General features: G+C 35.2%; 1 protein-coding gene across 1 annotated transcript in view; it reads right to left on the minus strand.

Annotated features, from left to right (window-relative positions):
- HDAC9 (histone deacetylase 9) overlaps positions 1-22,641 on the minus strand; it is a 914,219-nt gene that overhangs the window by 168,416 nt on the left and 723,162 nt on the right. Inside the window, exons 20-21 of the mRNA XM_077998033.1 lie at positions 340-395; positions 6-93 (exon numbers count right to left, since the gene is read on the minus strand). Coding sequence (XP_077854159.1) covers positions 6-93; positions 340-395 — 144 coding nt within the window. The remainder of the gene's footprint in view (positions 1-5; positions 94-339; positions 396-22,641) is intronic.

The following is a 22,641-nucleotide window of genomic DNA, read 5'->3' on the forward strand; positions in this document are numbered from 1 at the left end:
CATACCAGATCTACAATCAATATCTTGCTTATATTTAGTTGGTCTCTCAAGTATTTGGCGGTAATTGCAACTGAATTAAAAAAGCAGAACCCCCTGCGGAATAGAGAAGAACAGAGAAATAAGAAAGCAAATCATCCAGGAAAACCATTATAAATAATGTTCAGAGCATTTTTTTTTAAATGCTATATGATCTCTGAAGCCATAAATCTGCTTCTGGGAGTACCTCGCAAGATTTTTCAGTCCATCTGTTAACAATTAAAGGCTTCAGAAACATGCACGGGGCAGGTGACCGCCAGGAACCGTGGTGCTTGGAGATGGGCAACAGTCCCTGGTACTTACATGGCTGTGGATTCTTCAGCGTGATGGCCAGGGGGCCTCACAACAGCAAACCCATTCTGTAAAAACAAGACAGGTTTTCAATGGTCAGATATAATGGAGAGGGGAGGAGAGGGATTGCTTGGATCTCCAGGCACGACAGTGCCTCAGGCACACACACACAAAACTGAAGTCTCATACGCTTCCGAGATTGTTTTTGTTCCCCCATTGCCAGTCACAGAATGAAGAGAAACAACACATATGATCACATTTTCTCAGATCATGTCCAAAAAGAAGTCTCTGAGTCAGGGGAAGGACAGGATTCAGGGAGTTGCACCTAGCTGGCAAACATGCACGTCAGCTGTTAAACTAGCATGATTCATTTTCAAGAACAACTTCTTATTTTATGACATCAACATCCTACAGAGGGAGAAGAAATTCACTCTTGGTGCAGGTCTGAGTCAAAGTTTGGAAGGACCAGAGAAGATCCAAAGTGAAAATTCTTTAACTGGATCTCCTCGATGGTTATTTACACTGCAATGTCAGTAAAATGATAAATTTACACTCACACACTCACATAGACACAAAAGAAATCCCAGAAAGGTGAAAAAGAGAACAATGGAAAGCCCACATTTCTTCCAGTCTATAAATTTAGCTTGGATGACCGCCAAGACTTGCAACTTTATTGGATTCCCTAAGTCAATTTCTAGCCCGCGTTCTGGAATTTTATAAAGAATTCCAGGGCTGAGAAGCAAGCAGATCTATCCATGATCAAGAAATGCCTTAACCTCCAGATTAGTTGGAATGCATCACGGAAAGCTGAAGTAACTCCGGCATGAAGGCAGGGAACTATAAATCCTTGCAAAACCAGCATGCTCAGAAAAGTTGGGTTGTTTGACGTGAAATAATCATTTATCACATGGTTCACACCACCTTTCACTTAACTATGGTTCAAGTAACATGCTCAAAAGAGCACGTGAATGCTGTTTTATACACAATCCTAAAACTTTTGAAATAATTTCAACATACCCCAAGGACTTTTATTTTCAAACCTTTCACTGCAAATATAAAAATATTGAGAAAACTAATCTATTCTCTAGGTCTTTAAATGCACACACATTTTTCCAGAATGTTACGGTCATTAACACACAATGAGTTAATTTGCTATATATTTTGTTGAATATATATAATAATAAACTCAGAAGCAAATTAGAATCATATAATATCAATTAGAAATCTAGTAATGGTGATAAACATATTCCCTGTTCTTATTCTTAAGACACTTACTATCTCTCTGATGGTAATATATTAATATGGAAGAAACTATCAATGAAAAACACAAGATAATAGAGACTGAAATATTAAGATGGTAGATTGACACTATAGAGTGCTACAGGACTTCTGAGAATGGAGAATTTGGTAAAGATTATGACAGATGCACATAGTTCACTGGGAAACCAATAGTTAGGATGAAAATAACAATTATATAATACAAGGCAATATAATTAGCATGTAAAGAACTATTATGATTAGATCAACCACACTAAAATTTTGTGATTCAATTAAAAATATGTTTAATGGGTTAAAGGTATGACATAACAACATACAGAAGAAAACACCCAGTAACCAGTAGTTATTTAAAAATTCAACTTAATTAGTAATTAAATGAACATAGCTTAAAATTCCAGAGAGAAGCCATTTTCTACCCTGGAAATTAAATTTTTAGAAAATGTTCTATGCTGACAATGGAGTAGGTACGCTAAATGCTCATATGCTGCTTGTAGAAGGATAATTCATTAGAGCCTTTGTAGAAAATAATTCACCTCTATGTATCCAGAGCCTTAAAAAAAAATACGTGTCTTCTGATTTAGTCATCTAGTTAAAAAAGTTCTGCCTTAAGGGTGCCATTAACTATGTACACAAGCAATTATGTAAAAGATAGTATCTAATTTATAATAGGGAAAACCAAATTACTTTAGTGAGCTAACGTTAGGTGATTGGTTAATGACTTATGGTACATTTATACCATGGGCTATTAGATAGTCATTAACATTTTGTTATAAATACTTAGTGGAACCGAAAATACGTTATAATGTTCATTTTTGAAGTGTTAGTATTAATAATATACATAGTATAATACATATGAAGGAAGGGTTAATATGGGTTATTTTATTTTTAATTTATAATTTCATATATATATATAGTTTTTGTTTTGAGACGAGGTCTCACTATGCTGCCCAGGCTTGTCTCAAATTCGTGGGCTCAAGCATTCCACCCACCTTGTACTCCCAAAGTGCTGGGATTACAGGTGTGCACTGCTGCACCTGGCTAAATTTCATGTAGTTTTCAAATAGTTTTACAATAAAAAATGAATTATCTAATAGTGAAAAAATATATATAACAGGGAATATTGAGAGGTAGGTGTTAATGGGTCTTACCAGAAAAGTTGTGTTTACAAAGGAAGAAAAAAAAATTTAAGGCATCCTAGGCAGGGGTTAAAGCATGAAAACAAAGAAGAAACGATTTTAGTATTATGGAAGAAAGTCAATCTGACCCTAGAGTTTATGTTAAGAAACAAAATGGAAATGAAATCTCATAGGTAATTAGCTGGATTATAAAAAACAAAACAAAACAAAACAAAAAACCCAGACTTGAATTCTGTCTTCCTCCTTTCACTTCTTTCATTTACAGCTAAATTCCTTGAACGAAGTATCTGCTTTTCACTTTATAATCCTTTGCGGGAACCTCCATCATTCTGCTAAACTCTTTCTGAAACTGCTTAATCTTAGGTTGAAAATGATCTTCTCGCCAAAATCAACAAACTTTTTCTCAGTCATCATGATCCACCCAAACCTTCCATTGTGCTCTCAGGAATATCAAACTCCTCTACATTTTCCATATATTTTCTGAGTGCCCCCCCTTTCCTTAGCTGAAACCTCAAAAAGTTGCTTCTCCCACAATCTGCTCAAGTGGTAGCTGTTTCCTCTCTCACACCTCACAAACCTGCCTGCAGCAGCAGGCAGAGTTGGTGTCCTTGTTTCTTCACTGCTGCTTTGAGAACACAAAGTCCACTGCACCTATCCCCACAATACTTTCTTGTAAAAAAGAACTGTATCACTCAGAAAAAGAGAAGACAGAACGCAGTTAGATGCCCGACTCTGAGTCCTAATGCAGTCCGGGTTCCTTTATTCTCTGTTACACTAGAGAAGGTGTTAGTCCTTCTAAAATCTGTCTCTCTGCCTGCAATTTGGACCCCAACCTTCCTGCTTTTCTACCATCCCTTATAAAACTTTTCCCACTAACATGTTACATTTGTATAATTCCCCTCCAAATTATAGACATTGTATTGAGATTCAAATAGGTTCAAGCTTCTGCTATTAAAAATGTATGTTATATAAATATAATATTATAAACATTATATAAATATAAACTATATAATATATGATATATGTGTGTATATTTATGTGTGTATGTGTATATATGTGTGTATTTGTTTATATGTATATATATGTGTATGTGAAGATTTTATATATATCTATATAATTTTAATAATTATATATTTTTATAATTATATACAAATATATATTTTTTATAATTTATATGTATATATAAAATCTTTGTCCTTAATCCTATCAATCCCTCTGGTTCCCACGCTTTTCTTCTTCTCCATTTAATAGTCAACATTCTTCAAAAGGTGATCTGTCCTACTTTCTCCTTTTCCTCATGTCTCCTTCAGTTACCAACCTCTAATTTCTCCTCCAACCTCATTAGTCCACTAAAGAAGTTCTTACAAAAGTTACCAGTGGCCTTCATGCTACTAAATCCAAGGTCATCTTTTTTCATCTCAGCCTTCTGGCCCTAAACTTTCAAAACTATTGGCTGCATCTTCCTTTTCACAAGACTATTCTTGGCTTCTGTAACTTCATGCTCTCCTGGTTTTCCTCTATCTTTTCCCTTCCTAATCAATCTCCCTTGGAGGCTCATACTAAGTCTTCTCATTTTTAAATACTGAAATTACTCAGGTCCAAGTCTTTGTCTTTTCCTCTGCTTTTCCACACCTCCTAGGCAAGGCCACCAGTCTTATGAATTCAGCCATCACTCATCTCATATATTTCACAGACTTCTATTTCCAAAGATGGACTCTTCTCTGGGAACCAGCCCAATATATATTAGTCCATCTACTCAATATCACTTGGATGCATCAAAGTCATTTAAAACTCTATACCAAGATCAAACTTCTGACCTTCTGCCAGACTTCTCTAACTTAGAAATGGAACCATGATTGATCCAGTGGCTCAAGTCAGAGACCAATGAGTTGTCTTTAATGGCACCTTCTCCCTATCCTTTCTCCATCCCCTTTTATTTCATGACAAATTCCTGTTGATTTTGTTTTTAAATATCACTCAAATGTATGCAGTTATATCTGAATGCATTCCTTGAATATGTTGCCTTTTGAATTCCTGCCTTTTGAATTACTCCTCCAGTAATTATTCTAACATCCACACAGTGGATAAGACACCAGAGCTCACTTTGTGAGTGCTCAGACGAAAGGCACATGAGGGTGGCAGATGGAAGATGGCTGTCTGCAAGCCACAAAGAGAGCTCTCACTGTGTGATTCAACATCCACACAGACAATCCATTCAATATCCTGATTTCTGAGTTCTCTGACTCTTTGCTTTCAATACATTAGTTTTTTGTTTACAGTCATATTCCTAGACCCTATCATTACCAATAGCAACACCACTTTCATGATTTCAATGTCAAGCATCCTACTCTCCTACTATCCTATCACTCCAGTTATAGCTTCATCTGAACCAGGACTTCCAATCCATTCATCTTATTCATGTTTGCTTATCCATCAATCACCCCCACCACCATGTTTGCTTTCCTTCTTATCTGGGTTAAACTTCAGACCCATCATTAAATTTACTTTCTCACATACACACTTAGTCATCTTGTCTCTTTCTCCCGCCAGCATACTCCCTTTGTGTATTCTGCTCAGGTTGCCATAACTCATGACCATAGGTTAGGTGGCTTACACACAGACATGCATCTCTCACAGTTCTGGATGCTGGAAGTCCCAGATCAGCTCCAGCAGGGTTTGTTCTCTGGTGAGAGCTCTCTTTGTGGCTTACAGACAGCCGTCTTCCCTCTGCCATCCTCAGGTGCCTTACGTGTGAACACTCACAAAGTGGGCTCTGGTGTTTCTTCTTCTTCTTCTTCTTCTTCTTCTTCTTCTTCTTCTTCTTCTTCTTCTTCTTCTTCTTCATCCTCTTCCTCTTCCTCTTCTTCCTCGTCTTCTTCCTCGTCTTCTTCATCTTCTTCTTCTCCATCCTTTTCTTCCCTGTCTTCTTCTTCTTCTTTCTTCTTTCTTCTTTCTTCTTCTTCTTCTTCTTCTTTTTTTCTTTTTTCTTTACAGGGTCTTGCCCTGTCACTGGGCCGGAGTGCAGTGGTGCCATATCAGTTCACTGCAGTCTCAACCCCTGGGCTAAAGTCATCCTCCCACCTCAGCCTCCAGAGCAGCTGGGGCTACAGGCACACACCACCACACCTGGCTAATTACTATTTTTAGTGAAGATGGGATTTTGCCCTGTTGCCCAGGCTGGTCTCAAACTCCTGAGCTCAAGTGATCACCTGCCTTAGCCTCCAAATTGCTGAGATTACAGGTGTGAGCCACTGTGCCTGGCCTCTTCCACTTCTTACAAGGGTACCAGCCTATTTGACTGGGGACCTTAAGACTGCATGTGATCCTTATCATCTCCTCTTAGGCCTGTATTGAAATACAGCCACACTGGACATTAGGGCTTCAACATATGAATTTTGGGGAGGCACAGACATACTTTCAATCACTTTGTCCCTTTCTCCCTCCAACATACTCCTGTGGTAAAATTATCATCCTGATTAAACACAAGTCACACCTGCTCTGTTCCTGCACTTAAGCGTACCCAAAAGACAAATGACTTGTCACCTAAATTCATGATTACAAACCTTAAATAAACATTACGTGATGCCCAGCAATCATACTATATTCCTTAACAATGAACTCCTATCCTTTCAGATGAGCATTTCTACCTTCCTTTCCTTTCTTTCTTCCAATCTCCTACCCTGCTCATTCCTTACTGTTTGCTGATGGCTTTTCTTCTTATTTCACCAGATAGTAGCAGCAGTTTGAATACAATGTCTACATTCTTCCACCAGAAATTCTACTCACCTACCCCACCATCCTTGATCCTATGTGAGAACAATTTTGACGTGTGCACTTAATCTTAGTCCCTCTCACCTATTCAAGGACATTTCACTCACCGCTTTCCTCTCTCTCTCTCTGATAACCTGTGTTTTCTTCTATTGGGTTATTTCCATCAGAATAAAAAACATATTAAGTCTTAAAAAAAACAAAACAAAATGACAAATAAAAGTATTATAATATTATAGCAGAATATATAATAAATAACAAAATACAAATAATATGATAAATAATAAAATCTAATATTTTATTGCCCATTTAATCCTAACAACTTGTGTTAGGCAGATAATATTATTATCCCCATTTCACAAATGAAGATACTGAGGCACAGAAAGATGAAATAACTTGCCTAAGGTTCATATCTAGCAAGTGACAGTGCTGCGATTCTATTCCAGACAATCTGGCACATAAGAACAGTCATTTAAGACTAGTCAACTGCCTGATCTGGTCTCTGTTCACCTATGATATAAAAAGGAAATATGTGGTGGGGCGCTGTGGCTCACACCTGTAATCCCAGCAATTTGGGAGGCTGAGGTGGGCAGATCTCCTGAGGTCAAGAGTTCAAGGCCAGCCTGGCCAACATGGTGAAACCTCATCTCTACTAAAAATACACAAATGAGCCAGGCGTGGTGGCAGGTGCCTGTAATCCCAGCTACTCAAGAGTCTAAGGCAGGAGAATCGCTTGAACCTGGGAGGCGGAGGTTGCAGTGAGCTGTGATCGCCCCATTGCACCCCAGCCTGGGCAACGAGAGTGAGACTCTGTCTCAAACAAACAAACAAACAAACAAACAAACAACCCTTGGACTCTTTGAAGTGAAAGGTGTCTTTTTGTATGTTAATGAGATGACTAGGGGCTGGGGGGTCCTGGATAGCATCAGGATGGTGGCTGGTTTCCACAGGAACCAACAGCATGATTAGAAGATTGAAATATTGATCCCCACACCCTAACCTCTGGGGAGGAGAGAGAGGCTGGAGGTAGAGTTGATTATCAAGGACCAATAATTTGATCAATCTTGTCCATGTGATGGAACCTTCATAAACAATGAAAAGATAAGTTTCAGAGAGTTTCCAGGCTGGTGAACATGTGGAGAAACTGCAAGAGTGGCACACTTGGAGAGGCAATGAAAGCTTTGTGCCCCTCCTCCATACCTTGTCCCATGCATCTCTTCCATCTGGCTGTTTCTGAGTTGTGTCTTTCATAGTAAAACAGTAATCTAGTAGGTAAACTGATTTCCTGAGTTCTGGAAGTTATCTTAGCATAATCAGACCCAAAGAGGGGGTTGTAACAACATCTGATGTATAGCCAACTGGGCAGAGGCACAGATGACAACCTGGACGTGCAACTGGCATCTGAAGTGGGGACAGTCTGGTGGGGCTGAGCCCTTAACTTGTGAGATCTGATTCTATCTACAGGAAGAGAGTGTCAGAATTGAGTTAAACTGAAGGACACCCAGTCAGTGTCTGCAGATAATTGGAGAATTGCTGGCTGTAGGAAAAAAACACATACATATGGTGTCTGAAGTGTTCTATGTTAATTGTGAATATACAGAAAAACAGCTGATTTTCCTTTTACCACTACATCAATTTTATTTTGTAGCACCATCCATCTTACTTTCTCCGCCCCAGCCACACTGGCCTTTTCATTCCTTCTGCCACAGTGCTCTGCCTATGCTCTTAGTTCTATGTGGGATGTCTTCCACTTACCCACTCCCTCCCTTTGCCTGGATAATGCCTCCTTATCCACACATTTCAGCTCCAACATCATTTCACCAGAGAAACCATTCCTGAGCCTCTATCAGTCACCATCAAGTTCCTCTGTGTTCTGGTTTCAATGTGTTTCCTCCAAAATTCAGATGTTGAAACTTAAGGATCAATATGATACTATTAAATGGTAGGGCCTTTAAGCAGTGATGAGGTCATGCAAGCATTTCCTATCATAAATCAGATAAGGCCATTATAAAATAGGCTTCATGAAGCCTTTGGTGGGCTTGCCCTTTCACCTTCCACCCCGTAAGGACACACTGTCCCTCCCCTAAGGTGGCCACAGCAACAAGGTGCCATTTTGGAAGCAGAGAAAGACCTCACGAGACAATCAAATCTGCTGGCACCTTGATCCTGGACTTGACCCCAGCCTCCAGAACTGTGAGTAAATACATTCTGCTTGTTACACATTACTGCATCTGTGGTATTTTGTTACAGCAGTACAAATGGACTAAGACACTCTATGATATGCTCTTAGAGATCTGCCAACCCCGATTTCTGAGAACTCATCTCTACTTGTAATGATACACCTCTTGGTGTGATTATTTAATACATTTGTTGTTATTATGTTTATTATAAGATGAATGTCCTCCTCCCCATTCCCCAAAGCATCTACTTTTTGCTCACCATTTTATCTGCTAGATTTACATAGTACCTGACATACAGTGGCCAGTAAAGAATGATAAAACAGATCTATGAATAGCTACTACCCTGGCTCTTTTCCTCTCCCTCTGGCCATTCCTGTACTCTGGCCTTTGCTGGAAAAGTTTCCTTCTCACAAGGGCCCCAGATTTTGCAGCCCAGGTTTTGGAAGAAGGTTGCTGTTGAGACTTGGGAGCACCTTCTTTCTTAAAACACATAAGATATTTTGTGCTTTATAATGAATAGAATCATTGATTTGATGAAACTGTGAAAACGTTTTAAAATAAGATGACTATTCTTACAGTATCTGCTTTTCACACTGAATTCTGAGTCTCCTGACAGGCAATTTGTGTAGTAGTTTTCGGACATAAAGATGTGTTGTGTATTATACTTGAACCAAGTTTCTCCTTGGCTCAAGAACATGTGTCTCTTCAGTAAGTATTTCTCAACAAGTTTTTAAAAATAATTAATTTACTGTTTTTCAAAGAACTTGAAAGTCTACTAGTCTGACAAAATATAACTATCAGAAAACATATGCAAGAAAGAATTTAGTGGTTTAATTTCTTATTTTCTCATTTAATGGCAGTAAAAATAGAAAATGTTTCTTATTTTATGAAAACAAATCTGTTTCTCAAACTTTGAAGTGAATATGATATTCATATTTAACCTTTTTAAACGTATGAGCATCTTAGATTGTTGTAGGAAAACCCACAAATGCCGTATTATGCGATACAATTTAGATTTTTTTCTACTTAATAACATGGAAAAACTCTTTGCTTTATATTTTAAGTTACAAAGACCAAACAGTGAATCTAAGCAAATATATCCTATAGTACTTTTCTGTGGATTTCACTCAACTTAATGGTGATATAGATTGTATTTTAATGAACTGATTTGTAACATTTTTTCTCAAGTTTTACTTTCCCTTCAGGCATGAACATGACTAATAATAGAACTTTGGCAGTATTTTAATGTCACCAAAAGTGACGATTGATGTTTCAAGGACTGAATACTCACATTCCTACTTTCTTGTTGTTGTTTAGATTAGTGTTATAGATGTTTCTCCTTAGTTTAAAGGGAAGAAATGATGTTTTCCATTGTGACCACATGTGGAAGTACAAGAGAATATTTAATTGCCAAATACAGCCATGTGGTATCCAGGAAAGAAAATCTATGGATTCATTTATATGCAAAACTGGATTTGAAGAAAAAGAATCTGATCATTTTAGACTAGTCTATTTTCACAACTGATGAAATTCACATTTTCTGGGCAAATTTATCAAAATGTCAGATTTATTTTTGTATTCTTTATATACGTAGTGAAACCCTCCCTAGGCAAATAAAGCGCAGGCAGTAAGCAAATCACTGGAACCAATTTAAACATTTATTTTTTGTTGGTTTTAAAAATTTATTTATTATTATTATTATTATTTTTAGATGGAGTCTCGCTCTGTCACCCAGGCTGGAGTACAGTGGCACGATCTCGGCTCACTACAACCTCCGCCTCCTGGGTTCAAGCGATTGTCCTGCCTCAGCCACCTGAGGAGCTGGGATTGCAGGTGCATGCCACAAAGTCTGGCTAATTTTTGTATTTTTAGTAGAGACAGAGTTTTGCCATGTTGGGCAGGCTGGTCTTAAACTCCTGACTTCAAGTGATCCACCCATCTCAGTCTCCTAAAGTGCTGGGATTACAGGCGTGAGCCACTGCGCCTGGCTAAACATTCTTTCTCTTTCTTTCTTTCTTTTTTTAATTTCACATAAACTAAGTCTATTGCTATGGCAGTGATGGGTACAGAAAATAAGAAGTGCAAATTTATATGACAATTTTACTTGTTGCATTCATTAAGATTGTCCCATGGGCAACAGAAATGTATATTTCCATTTCTCTAACACCCCCATAGCCAAATAGTATTTGGATGGTAAGAACCGCTACTAATTCCAACCTAGATGGAGTACTTTAGGCTTCAAAATCATGAAAAACAAAGGTCAAATCTCCACTGATGAGGGTAGGAACACATCGTGTACCAGAATCAGCCAATAAATACAGAATGCAGAACAAAAAAGTCAAGATGATTCAGACTTTAACAAACACTAAGCAATGAGCGCAGAGCTTAAATTAATACTACCTTTAACACCCAGTAGTCCTGCTAGCTACTTACTAATTTTTATATATTTATTCTTGGTAAAGGTATAGCTGCAGTGCAGAGAATAGTAAGTCTGTATAACATTTATAAACTGACAAGAGATGAGATGATTGTTTCTTTGTTGGAAGTAGTTGATCAAATATTAGATTTTAACTTAAGTTTTATAAATATAACTATTTTAGGAGACTATAACAAAATGAAAAATCATACAGAGAAAAATGTTTTATGTATAATGTAACTGCCTACTATCCAAAAACTAATTGAGCATATCAGACCAGCTGATTGGGATTCTGTTTTTAAAATTCCTCTTTGAGTGTACTGGTAATTTAGAGCTCAATAATTACCTCCCAATGCCTAAGTATCAGCACTAAAGTACTTCTAAATGTTTGAAAGTATCAATGCTCAGTAAAATAATATGGATCAAAAGCAAGCACAGTGTGGAAAAATTCTACAGCATATATTTCCAAGTGAAGATGTGATGGTTGAATTACTACTTCCAATACATTTGCTGAATTGAAAATTTATATGCAATGTTTTATGTGTGTGAACTATTTCACTGGAAGCCAAAATTTCAGCTACCCAAATTCCTATTGATGCATTATCAATTTTGAAAATGACTTTAAGAAGCATTCTTTGCATAAATGTAGGTTGAAGTTTTTTTTTTTAAGAAGAATGAGGATATTTAATTCACTTTGCTATTTAATGGTAACTCTAATTATTAAATATACTTGTGCATAGGCAATTTGGGTCTTTTACAAAAGAATTGTTGAAAGCAGCCAGAATCTGCAGTTTCTATGACTATGCTGGGATAGTAGTTTTTCTCTCTCAAAAATAGGTTTGCTAGCAAGTGCCCCTTCTAACCTCCCAATAATCTTACTTGCCATGTGTACAAGTCTCTTACCTGATGACAGAACAAAAGAGTAATGAAATAAAGCATACATTAGCTAGTTTAACATATTTTAAAATATTTACAGCAATAAACTTCTGATTTTTTATATTAAGTTGTACAGAGGTCAAGAAATCAGAAACATGGTCAGGACATAATGCTTTTGAAAGGTTTAACTGGAAAAAAGATCCAAATGTTCTCCTATTACACTCAAATTTTGTTTTGGAAAATCACTGCTTCAAGCATTTGTGTTATTGGGTGAACCCTCTTTGGGTTTTTTTGGTTGTTTTTGTTTTGGGGGAGTGAGTGTGTAAGGATATTTGTTGTGACAGGCTTTACAATATAAATAATACCGCTCACCTAGGTATATTAAGTAGTTTATTTATAAGGATTTTCCCCCTTTTATTCAGGTAAAGTTGAATAGGGTCCAAAAAAATACAATCAACATTCCTTAGGTCCTTGTGGAATACCTCTGATAGGTCATTTATATGTGACTGCTTCCCTATCCAAAATGGCGTTGGTTACACTTAACATAGTGATACGACATTCCATTTTTTTAATCTAAAGAAACTGAACATTGTTCAGTGGAAATTAAACAGTGTCTTTGTTGATGTCACTGAGATGTTAAAAATTGTTGAGTAAGATCATGCATGAAAATGGAATGAATGAATACTGCCTTCCCTTGCTCTCACTCTCTGGTAATGGACTGGGGGATTTAGATGACCAGAAACCAATTTAGGAGCAGAGAGAGAAAATGAAGTCTTTCCTCCTGTATCACCTCCCCTGGTTTTGTTGACCTTGTAAGAGAGTATGCAACAATTGGCTCAGATTCCTCTTTTCAGAAATGGCTCAGGTATAGCTATAATGTTAATATCCTGTTAAATAACCGGCAATCTCAAATTAACCAGTATGAGTATGATACAGTTCATCATTTATTCAATATGCCTATACTAGCTCACTTTCAAAGTTCCTGTTCAATAGTAACTGTGGATCCTTGACGTGTTCTAAAGTCTAAAGTTCTAAAGTCTTCCTTTTTAGCTACACTAATCTCTGTGATGAAAAATAGTTTCACATGATTTATATTATGGCAACAATAATGTGAAAGTAGAATGCTTCCTTCCTAACTTCAATTTATTGGAATTAAGCTTTATTTAGAAGTAAAAATAAATGAATATGTCTACTAAAGATTGTAGATAGTTGGTTTGCCTTAACACATAAATCTTTATGAGAAAGGGAAAGAGGATCACTCAGTCACTAGGCATCTCTTCATATCTGAACCATTGGTATTAACATTCAAATTAGTAAATCAAGCTCAGTTATTTGTATTGCTTTGTATTGTATTGCTATGGTTTACCATGTGCATGATATTTTGGAATATGCTAATATAGCCCCTAAACCCAGCTAACTTCAGCCTTAAAAAGACCTTATAAAAAGACAGTTTGCTTTAGAATCAATGCTGTTAATCTGCAGCCTCTGAGGGAGGGAATTTTCACAAGGAAAATTTGTATCTCATGCTGGAATCTGGGAGATTAAGGGGAGTAGGGATATTTGCCAAGAAAACAATAAGGGACATATGGGAATACCATTTTGTTTCTTTGAGCCAGCTCAAGGGAGCCAGGAAAACAAGAGCTCAGCATTAGAAATGTAACTGGATGGTGGATCCCAAAGCCTATGCACAGCTGCCAGCCCTGCTCTGTAAAGAATCTGGAAGGAGGGAGTTTATTGACAGCACTGGAAAATAGTTCTTAAGGGCCTGGCATCTCCGGCCCATTATACCTACGGCGTTCAGCCTGGCAAAACTGGAGCTACAGATAGGACTAAATGCATTTGTGAAAAGCCAGGCTTCTGGTAGGAAGGAGACAGGGCATCTGATGATAACGCTTCTATTAAATGTAATTTAAGTTGAGCCTTTTATGAAAATAAAAACAATGGATCCACTATGAAGAAGGTCTTGTTGTAAAGGGGGAAATCATCAGCATGTGGTCTTGGTAAGGCAATAATAACCCATTGAAAGCAATTTGTTTAGTTTATCAAGCAGTGGTTTTATTTGACACAAGGCCCAACAATTCAATTGGCCAAATTTTTTGAAACATGACTGATTTTTGGATCACATTGATTAAAAAACAAAATCAGATATTTTTCATCATATAAATATGGCCCCAGTATGCACAACTTCAAAAAAAAACCCAGAAATTAGGGAAGAAGAATATTTGTTTTTGTTTTTAAGACACTAACTATTTTTTAAGACAGATGTTCGTAGCCTTTTTGGAGATCATAGCACACAATAATAGTAATAATCATGGCTTGAAAAAAGATTATAATGGGCTATAAAGACTGTACCAATGAGTGCCCCATAGTAATATCTCTTTGTCTTATACTCATATTTTACTACAATAGACGTTCCTTCAATCAACAGTAGTACTAATATTTTCACTATCATTTGTAACATATAAACATCTTCAATTAGATTTAGAAAATTTCAAAAATTTGAAGATTAATTGCAATGTATATTGTATAACTATTACCAAAATGTCTAGGTTCTTTGGATAGATGATTTTAGTTTTGACTATATTATTCTAATTGTAAATGTTCTTCCTGCATTAAACTCTAATTTTCCATGGCTATACACTAGAAGAATAGCTACCAACAAGTAAATTTGATCAATTTAGTAAAAATTAGGCAATTGAATACAAATTTTGACCAAAGAAATTAAATTATGTGGCATTAGGTACATAATAGCATTATATATAAAGAATATCAAAGCAATTGACCAGCCTTTTCATTTTATAGCAAGTTGGGGTTGGTGGGGGTGAGCATGCACATGTGAATGAAATTTACTGCCATATAAAATTACAGAGGTGAAAAATACTAATGTTCTCCAAGTATGTATGATATGTACAATTTGAACACTAGTATAGAAAAAGCCAAAAAATGTCTTTTGCAGAGATTGAAACAAAAAAGCAAGGAACCATCTGCAATATACATAAACTAGCAGATATCACATTTAATATCATCAAAGATAAAAACAAACATAAATTACTTGGAAGATATTTTTCATTTTACATTATTTATTTGTTCTATGTTTTAAATATTCAGGTAAAAATATAGCAGCAGAAAACCTTGGAAGTAAATGCTAAAGAGTATAATTTATTTCAGGAAGCATTCTTTCCCATCTATGTGATTTTTAAAATATCATCAGGACTTTGTTTAAAAGTGCAAAGTAGGTGTCAGGTACTGGGAAAAGCTCAGCAAGGTTTAGAGTGGGGAGTGATGTAGAGTCTGAAGAAAGATGCAGTAATTTTTAGTCAGTATAAGCTAAAGCATAAATAAGTAATGAAATCCCGACAGTCTGAAGCCAAGAGCCAGATGAAGAGGCTGGAAATAGGCAGATCCAATTACCATAAAGCAGGCAGTTAAAACTACAAAAGAGAAACTGAAATTTTAGTCTTCAGAAATGCAGACAGTAGGACTAAAATCCTAGAAAGAAATGGACTGTGGTGTGGGAACACCATAGGCCAGACAACTAACTGACAGGTCTTGGTACCTGAGCAAAAAATCTTAGTAATAGGTAGACTCACCTTTTACTTCACCCAAAGGTTTTTAAGTGTTTATTTATTTGAAACTTTTCAGAGTTGTAAGTCAGTCCATAATTTGGCTAACTTAAGTTTTCAGAATGAGTTGGAGCACTGGTACAACAGGAGGCAAGGAGGTTGAAAACAAGTCAGTTTCCCACAAAGTAAATGTATAACTGCCAAGATTTATCCCTTTCTCAGATATTTAGGTAGCTATTCAGCAGTGGATGTGCAGAAAGTATTTAGTAATGTATTTGTCCTTTCCTCCATTTAAGTTGAAGAAATAAATAGATAAATAAATCAATGTGCCCCTGTTGTCATCACTTGACTTTGTCCTTTATGAGTATGACCACAAAATTGGAAACAAGAAAGAACTTCAACACCTTCTCAAATATGAATCTGTTTTGGAGATCCACACCCGACCAGGAAGAAGAAGGATGTGCAAAACCTTCAGTCTGCCAAAGTAATAATAAATAATCAAAGAAGCCCCAGAGAACCATGTTTTCCTTTAAATAATTGAATATCTTCACAAAGAAACTTTTAAAAGAATTGAACTACAAAGAAACAAGCTCATTTAAGCCTCCACTGTTTCTTTTTCTTTAACACAATTCCTAGAATATGATCAAATATTACAAGACAGGCAAAGAAGCAGAAAAAAAAGACTCATAATCAAGTGAAAAATAAGATAATAGAAACAGACTCACAAATGACTCAGAAGTATCAGATAAAAATCTGAAAATAATTATAAGCATGTCAAATAATCTATAGGAAAAGATGAATATAATGGTGAAGTGACAAATAATTTCAAAAGAGAACTGGAAGGTGTAAAAAAGAACTCAATGGGAATCTTAGAAGTAAATAGTACAATGTGTGAAATGAAAATTTTTTTGATGATATTAGCAGCAGGTTGAACATAACAGAGGTCAAGGACAAAGAATTTAAAGATAGGGCAAGAAAAAAGTACAAAGAAGAAAATGAGACTCAAGGAAATGAACAGAGCCCTCAATGTCCAGTGGGACATACCGAAGTGATGAAATAAACATGTAACAGGACCCTCAGAAACAGAGGACATAAAAAATGGGGCAGAAAAGTGTATTTGAAGAAATATTAGCAAAAAGTTCTCCAATTGTTATTAAAAACAGGAAGCCATACATTAAGCTCAATCCTTACCTCAACCAGAAAAAAAAAAGAAAATCTACCTAATCATTAAGCTATATAAAGAATCTTAAAATGAACCAGAGAAAATGTTTCAAAAAAAAGGGAAGACAAAAATAAAAAAAAAAGACATTGAAAATATATCTTTAGAGTGTGAAACAACAGTCAGTATAGTTTTATATATCAAATGATAATATTAACCAAAGATTAAAGGAAAATAAAAATATTTTCTTATAAACAAAAGATGAGAGAATTTGTTGCTGGTAGAACAGTGGTGCAAGGAATGTTGAAGGAAATAGTTCAGATTGAAAGGAAATGATGCCAGATGGAAACCTGGATCGACTCAAATGAATACAGAACACTAGAAAGGTTAAATATGTGAGCAAATGTAAAAGATATTCCATAAATTATCTTTATTTTATACATATACTGTTGACCCTTGTATCCATGGGTTCTGTATCTGTGGATTTTATAAACGCAGGTAAAATAGATTTGGGAAAAATAAAAAAGCAGCAATATAACGTTTAAAAGTACAAATAAAAAACACAGCATAACAACTATTTACCTGACATTTACATTACATTAAGTATTATAAATAATCTAGAGATGACAAAGTATATGGAGGATTGCATAAGTTACATGTATATATTACAACATTTTATGTAAGGGATTTGAGCTATTTAAGGGGGGTTCTAAAACCAGTCCCCGGTGAATATCAAGGGATGACTATGCACATATTCTGTCTCTCTTTCTCGCTCTCCCTGTCCCTCTCCCTTTCTTTCCTTTACTCTCTCCTTCTCTCTCTCTGTCTCTCACACACACCCACAAACACACAACACAAACACATATAAACATATACCAACATTTAAACTTGTTTAAAATTTTTCAACTTTTTAAGAAAATTAATAATAATTAAATGTGAGAATCTACATATGCATAAAAGTAAATATACAATAAAGTAATACAAATTGTAGGAAGAGATAAAAAATTATACCATATTATAGATACCAATAAATGTAAAAGAATTAAAACCGTACAAAGAATGTTTTCTGCCCGTAGTGGAATTAAATTACATATCAATTAAAGACAGATATCTGAAAAAATACCCAAGTAATCAGACACTAAATAATACACTTTTAAATACTCACATGTCATAAAAGAACTCAAAGAGAAAACCAGACAAGTGAAAATGAAAATACAACATAGCAAAATTTACAGAATGTAGATAAAGCTGTATTTAGAGGGAAATTTATATCAATAAATGCTGTACTGGAAAAGAAGAAAAATCTGAAATCTATGACCTCAGCTTCCACTTTGAAAACTACAAAAATAAGAGCAAATAAAACATACTGCCTGTAGAAAAAAAGAGAAATAATAATGATGAAGTCAGTGAAATAGGAAACAGAAAAAAAGTCATGAATATTAACAAAAGTAAAGGCTGGTAGAAGATCGATAAAATTGATAAACCTCTAGCCAGACTGATAAGGCAAAAAAAAAAAAAAAAAAAAAAATGTAGACACAAATTACCACTCTCAGGAATAAGAGAGCTGACATTACAGATTCCACAAATAAAGTGGTAATTACTTTGGAAAATAGTTTCTCATTTTCTTATAAAATACACATACAGTTAAGCTGTAACATTGATTTCTCTGCTAGGCATTTACCCATAGGAAATAAAAAGATATGTCCAAAAACAGATTTAGAAAAGTTTCTTTATAGTGGTTTTTTTCATCATAGCCCAAAACGAGAATGAATCAACAAATTAGTTTGTGTTCATACAATTCTACTCAGCAATAAAAGTTAACCAACTCCCAATACATGCAAGAACATGGCTGTATCACATAAACATTTTGTTAAGTGAAAGAAGCCACATAGAAAAGACCACTTACTCTCTACTGCCATTTATATAAAGTTCTATAATAGGAACAAATAGATTATGATGGAAAAAACCAGATCAGTGTTTACGAATGATCTAGGTCTACTACCAGGGACATGAAGGAACTTTCTGGGGTGATTTAAATATTTTATAATTTGTGGTGATAGCCAGCTATAGACATTTGTCAAAAGACATTATGCCTTTGAAAATCTGTGTGTTCTATTCAATATACATTAAACCTTAATTTAAAAATAAATGATATCATCAATTTCTGAAAAATACCAATGGATTGCTAAACTGCTTATAGGTATATACAGTGAGAATATCAAAGAAGAACTCTACCTTGAATCTTAGGTAACTAGTTGTGGTAGGTAGAATAGTTCCCCAAAGCTGTCCACATACTAATTCTCAGAATCTGTGAATGTTACCTTAAATAGCAAAAAAGACTTTGCAGATGTGATAGAGATTAAAGACATTGAGATGGGAAGAATACTCTGAATTATGCACATGAGCTCAATAAAATCTTGTGTTTCCCTTTCTTTGTTTGTTTTTTGTTATTGTTGTTTTTCAAATTCCATAACCTCTCCATTTTCTTCTCCTTGAAGTTCCTGGCAACTCCCTGTTTCTATGGGCTCAACTACTTTAGAACCCACATGTAAGTGTCTGGATTATTTCACTTGGTATATTGTCTTCCAGGACCATCCATGTTGTTGAAAATGGCAAAATTTCCTTCCTTTTAAAGGCCGAATAATATTCCATTGTGTGTGTATGCTATATTTCATTTGTAAGTTCACCTGCTAATGCACATTTAGGTTTTTTCCATATCTTGGCTATTGTGAGTAATGCTTCAATGAGCATGAGAGGGCAGGTGACATTTGAAGATCCTGATTTCAATTCCTCTGTATGAATATTCAGAAGATGGATTCTGGATCATAACAGCAGTTCTATTTTTATTTTTTTTGTGGAAATTCCATACTGTTTTCCATAATGATAAATTTCCAGTTTACATTCCCCCATTAACAGTGTACCATGGTTCCCTTTTCTCCACATTTTTGCTAACACTTGTGTTTTGTTTTTAATTACAGCCATCTTAACAGGTGTGAGGTACATCATTTTCATTTTCATTTACATTTCCCTGATAATTAGTGATGTCGAGTATCTTTTCATGTATCTGTTGACCAGATATATGCCTTCTTTTATCTGGCCAGATATATGTTTGTATGTCTTCTTTAAGAAATGTTTATTCAAGTTCTTTGCATGCCTTTTCATCAGGTTATTTTGTTTTTGTTTTTGCCATTGAGTTGAATGAATTTCTTATATATTGTGGATATTAACCTCTTATCATATATATGGTTTGTAAGTATTTTCTCCCATTACATAGGTTGCCTTTTAATTTTGTCGATTGTTTTCTTTGCTATGCAGAAGCTTTTTAGTTTAACATATTCCCATTTGTCAACTTTTGATTTTGTTGCCTGTGCTTTTTGTGTTATAACCAAAAATTCATTGCCAAGACGCTGTTATGGAGAGTTTCCCTAAGTTTTCCTCAAGTAGTTTTATAGTTTAATGTCTTATGTTTAGGATTTTAATAGATTTTGAGTTAAATTTGGTCTATAGTATAAAGTGAGGGTCCAATATTATATTATTCCATGTGGATATCCAGTTTTCCCGATTCATTTGTTGAAGAGATTATCCTTTCCCCATTTTGTATTCTTGATGCCCTTATCGAAGATTAGCTGACCATATTTAGGTGGATTTATTGCTGGGCTCTCTATTCTATTCCATTGGTCTATATGTTCATTTTTATGCCAGTATCATACTGTTTTGATTACTATAGCTCTGACATAGAATTTGAAATCAAGAAGTGTGATGTCTCCATCTTTGTTTTTGTTGTTGTTGTTGTTGTTTTGTGTTTTGTTTTGTTTTGTTTTTGGTTAATATTGCTTTGGCTATTCAGGATCTTTTTTGGTACCATATGAATTTTAGGATATATTTTCTCTTTCTGTGAAAAATGTCACTGAAATTTTGATAGTGATTGAATTGAATCCATAGATTACCTTGTATATTTTAACAATGTTAATTCTTCCAGTCCATGAACATAGGATATTGTTCCATTTATTAAAGTCTTTCAAAATTTCTTTCATCAATGTTTTATAGTTTTCAGCATGCAAATTTTTTATCTCCTTGATTTAATTTTTGATTTTTTTTGGACAGTTCATCGTTAGAATATTGAAACACTACTGATTTTTGTATGGTGATTTATATCCTATAACTTTCCTGAATTTATAGTTGTAACAGTATTTTGGTTGAGCCTTTAGGATATTCTATACATAGAACCATGTCATCTTCCAACAGAGACAATTTTACTACTTTCTTTCTAATTTGGATGCCTTCACTTCTTTTTCTTGTCTAATTTCTCTAACTAGGCTTCCAGTACAATGTTGGATAGAAATAGAAAGACTGGCATGTGAAAGCAATCTGACTACAACATCTGTCAACTCATTGATCACCAGGGTTGATTTGGCAGATCACTGGCTATGCAGAGATACCCTTCCTCTTTCACTGCTTCACGTGCTTTTCTCCTGAAGCTGAACACTTAGTTGAAGAGGATGACGTTCCTCAATAGAGGAGTACCATTCTTCGATCAAGGATATACAAGTAGCTGTACTTCCCTGCTAGAATCTCCAAACATGATCTCAAGAAGTAGTAAGATTATCTTGTTGCTGATCTTACAGAATAGATCATCCACACACACACACACACGCAAAAAAAAGAATCAGTAATAAAACAGTGGACTTGAAAAACACTACAGATCAAACGGACATAAAAGACAGATGCAGAACATTCCATCTAGCAGCAGCAGAATACACATTCTCCTCAAGTGCACACAGAACATTCTCCAGGGCAGATTACGCATTCACAAGGTCACAAAACAAGTCTTAACAGATTTATGAAGACTGAAATCACACTAAGTATCTTTTCTGACCACAATAGTATGAAACTAGGAATCAATAACCAGAGGAAAACTGGAAAATTCACAAATATGTGAAAATTAAGCAACATATTTCTGGGAAACCAATGGGTCAAATAAGAAAACAATCAGAAATAAAAAATTAATCTAAATGAAAATGAACACACAATATGCCAAAACAAAGGATGCAGCAAAAACAGTTCTAGGAGAGAAGTTTACGGTAATAAATGCCTATAGTACCAAAAAAGAAAGGTCTCAAATAAATAACAAACCTTTACAAAGAACTAAAAAGAGAAGAGTGAACTCAGTCCAAAGTTAGCAGAAAGAAGGAAATAATAAAGATTACAGCAGAAAGAAATGAAATAAAAACATTAATAATTAGAAAAGGTCAACAAAACAGTTGGTTTCTGACAAGATGAATGAAATGGACAATCCTTTGACTAGATGAACTAATAAAAAAGGATACCAGACTCAAATAAAATCAGAATTGAACAAGGAGACTTAACAACTTATACCACAGAAATAAAAAGAATCATAAGAGACTATGAAAAATTATATGCTAACAAATTGGATAACCTACAGACACAGATAAATTCCTAGCCCCAAATAGCCTGCTGAGGCTGAATCATGAAGAAACAGAAAATCTGAACAAACCAATAGCAAGGAGATTGAATCAAAAATTTAAAAATTCCCAACAAAGTAAAACCCAGGACCAAAAAGTTTCATTGGTAAATTCTAACAAACATTTAAAGAATCAATGCTAATACTTCTAAAACCCTTTCAAAAATTAAAAAGAAGGGAGCATTTCTAACTAATTTTATAAGGCAAACATTACTCTGACACCAAAACCAGACCGGACACTGCAAAAAAAGAAAACTACAGGCCAATATCCCTGATGAACATGGATATAAAAATCAAAATACTGGCAAACCAAATTCAAAGCACATCATGATAAAGTGGGATTTATCCCTAAGTTGCAAGGTTGTTTCAACATATGCAAATCAATAAACATATGCAAATCCTACAGTAATAGGATGAAGGATAAAATCATATGATCCTCTCAATAGATGCAGAAAA

Source organism: Macaca mulatta, chromosome 3 (genome assembly GCF_049350105.2).
Source record: "Macaca mulatta isolate MMU2019108-1 chromosome 3, T2T-MMU8v2.0, whole genome shotgun sequence".
Lineage (NCBI taxonomy): Eukaryota > Metazoa > Chordata > Mammalia > Primates > Cercopithecidae > Macaca > Macaca mulatta.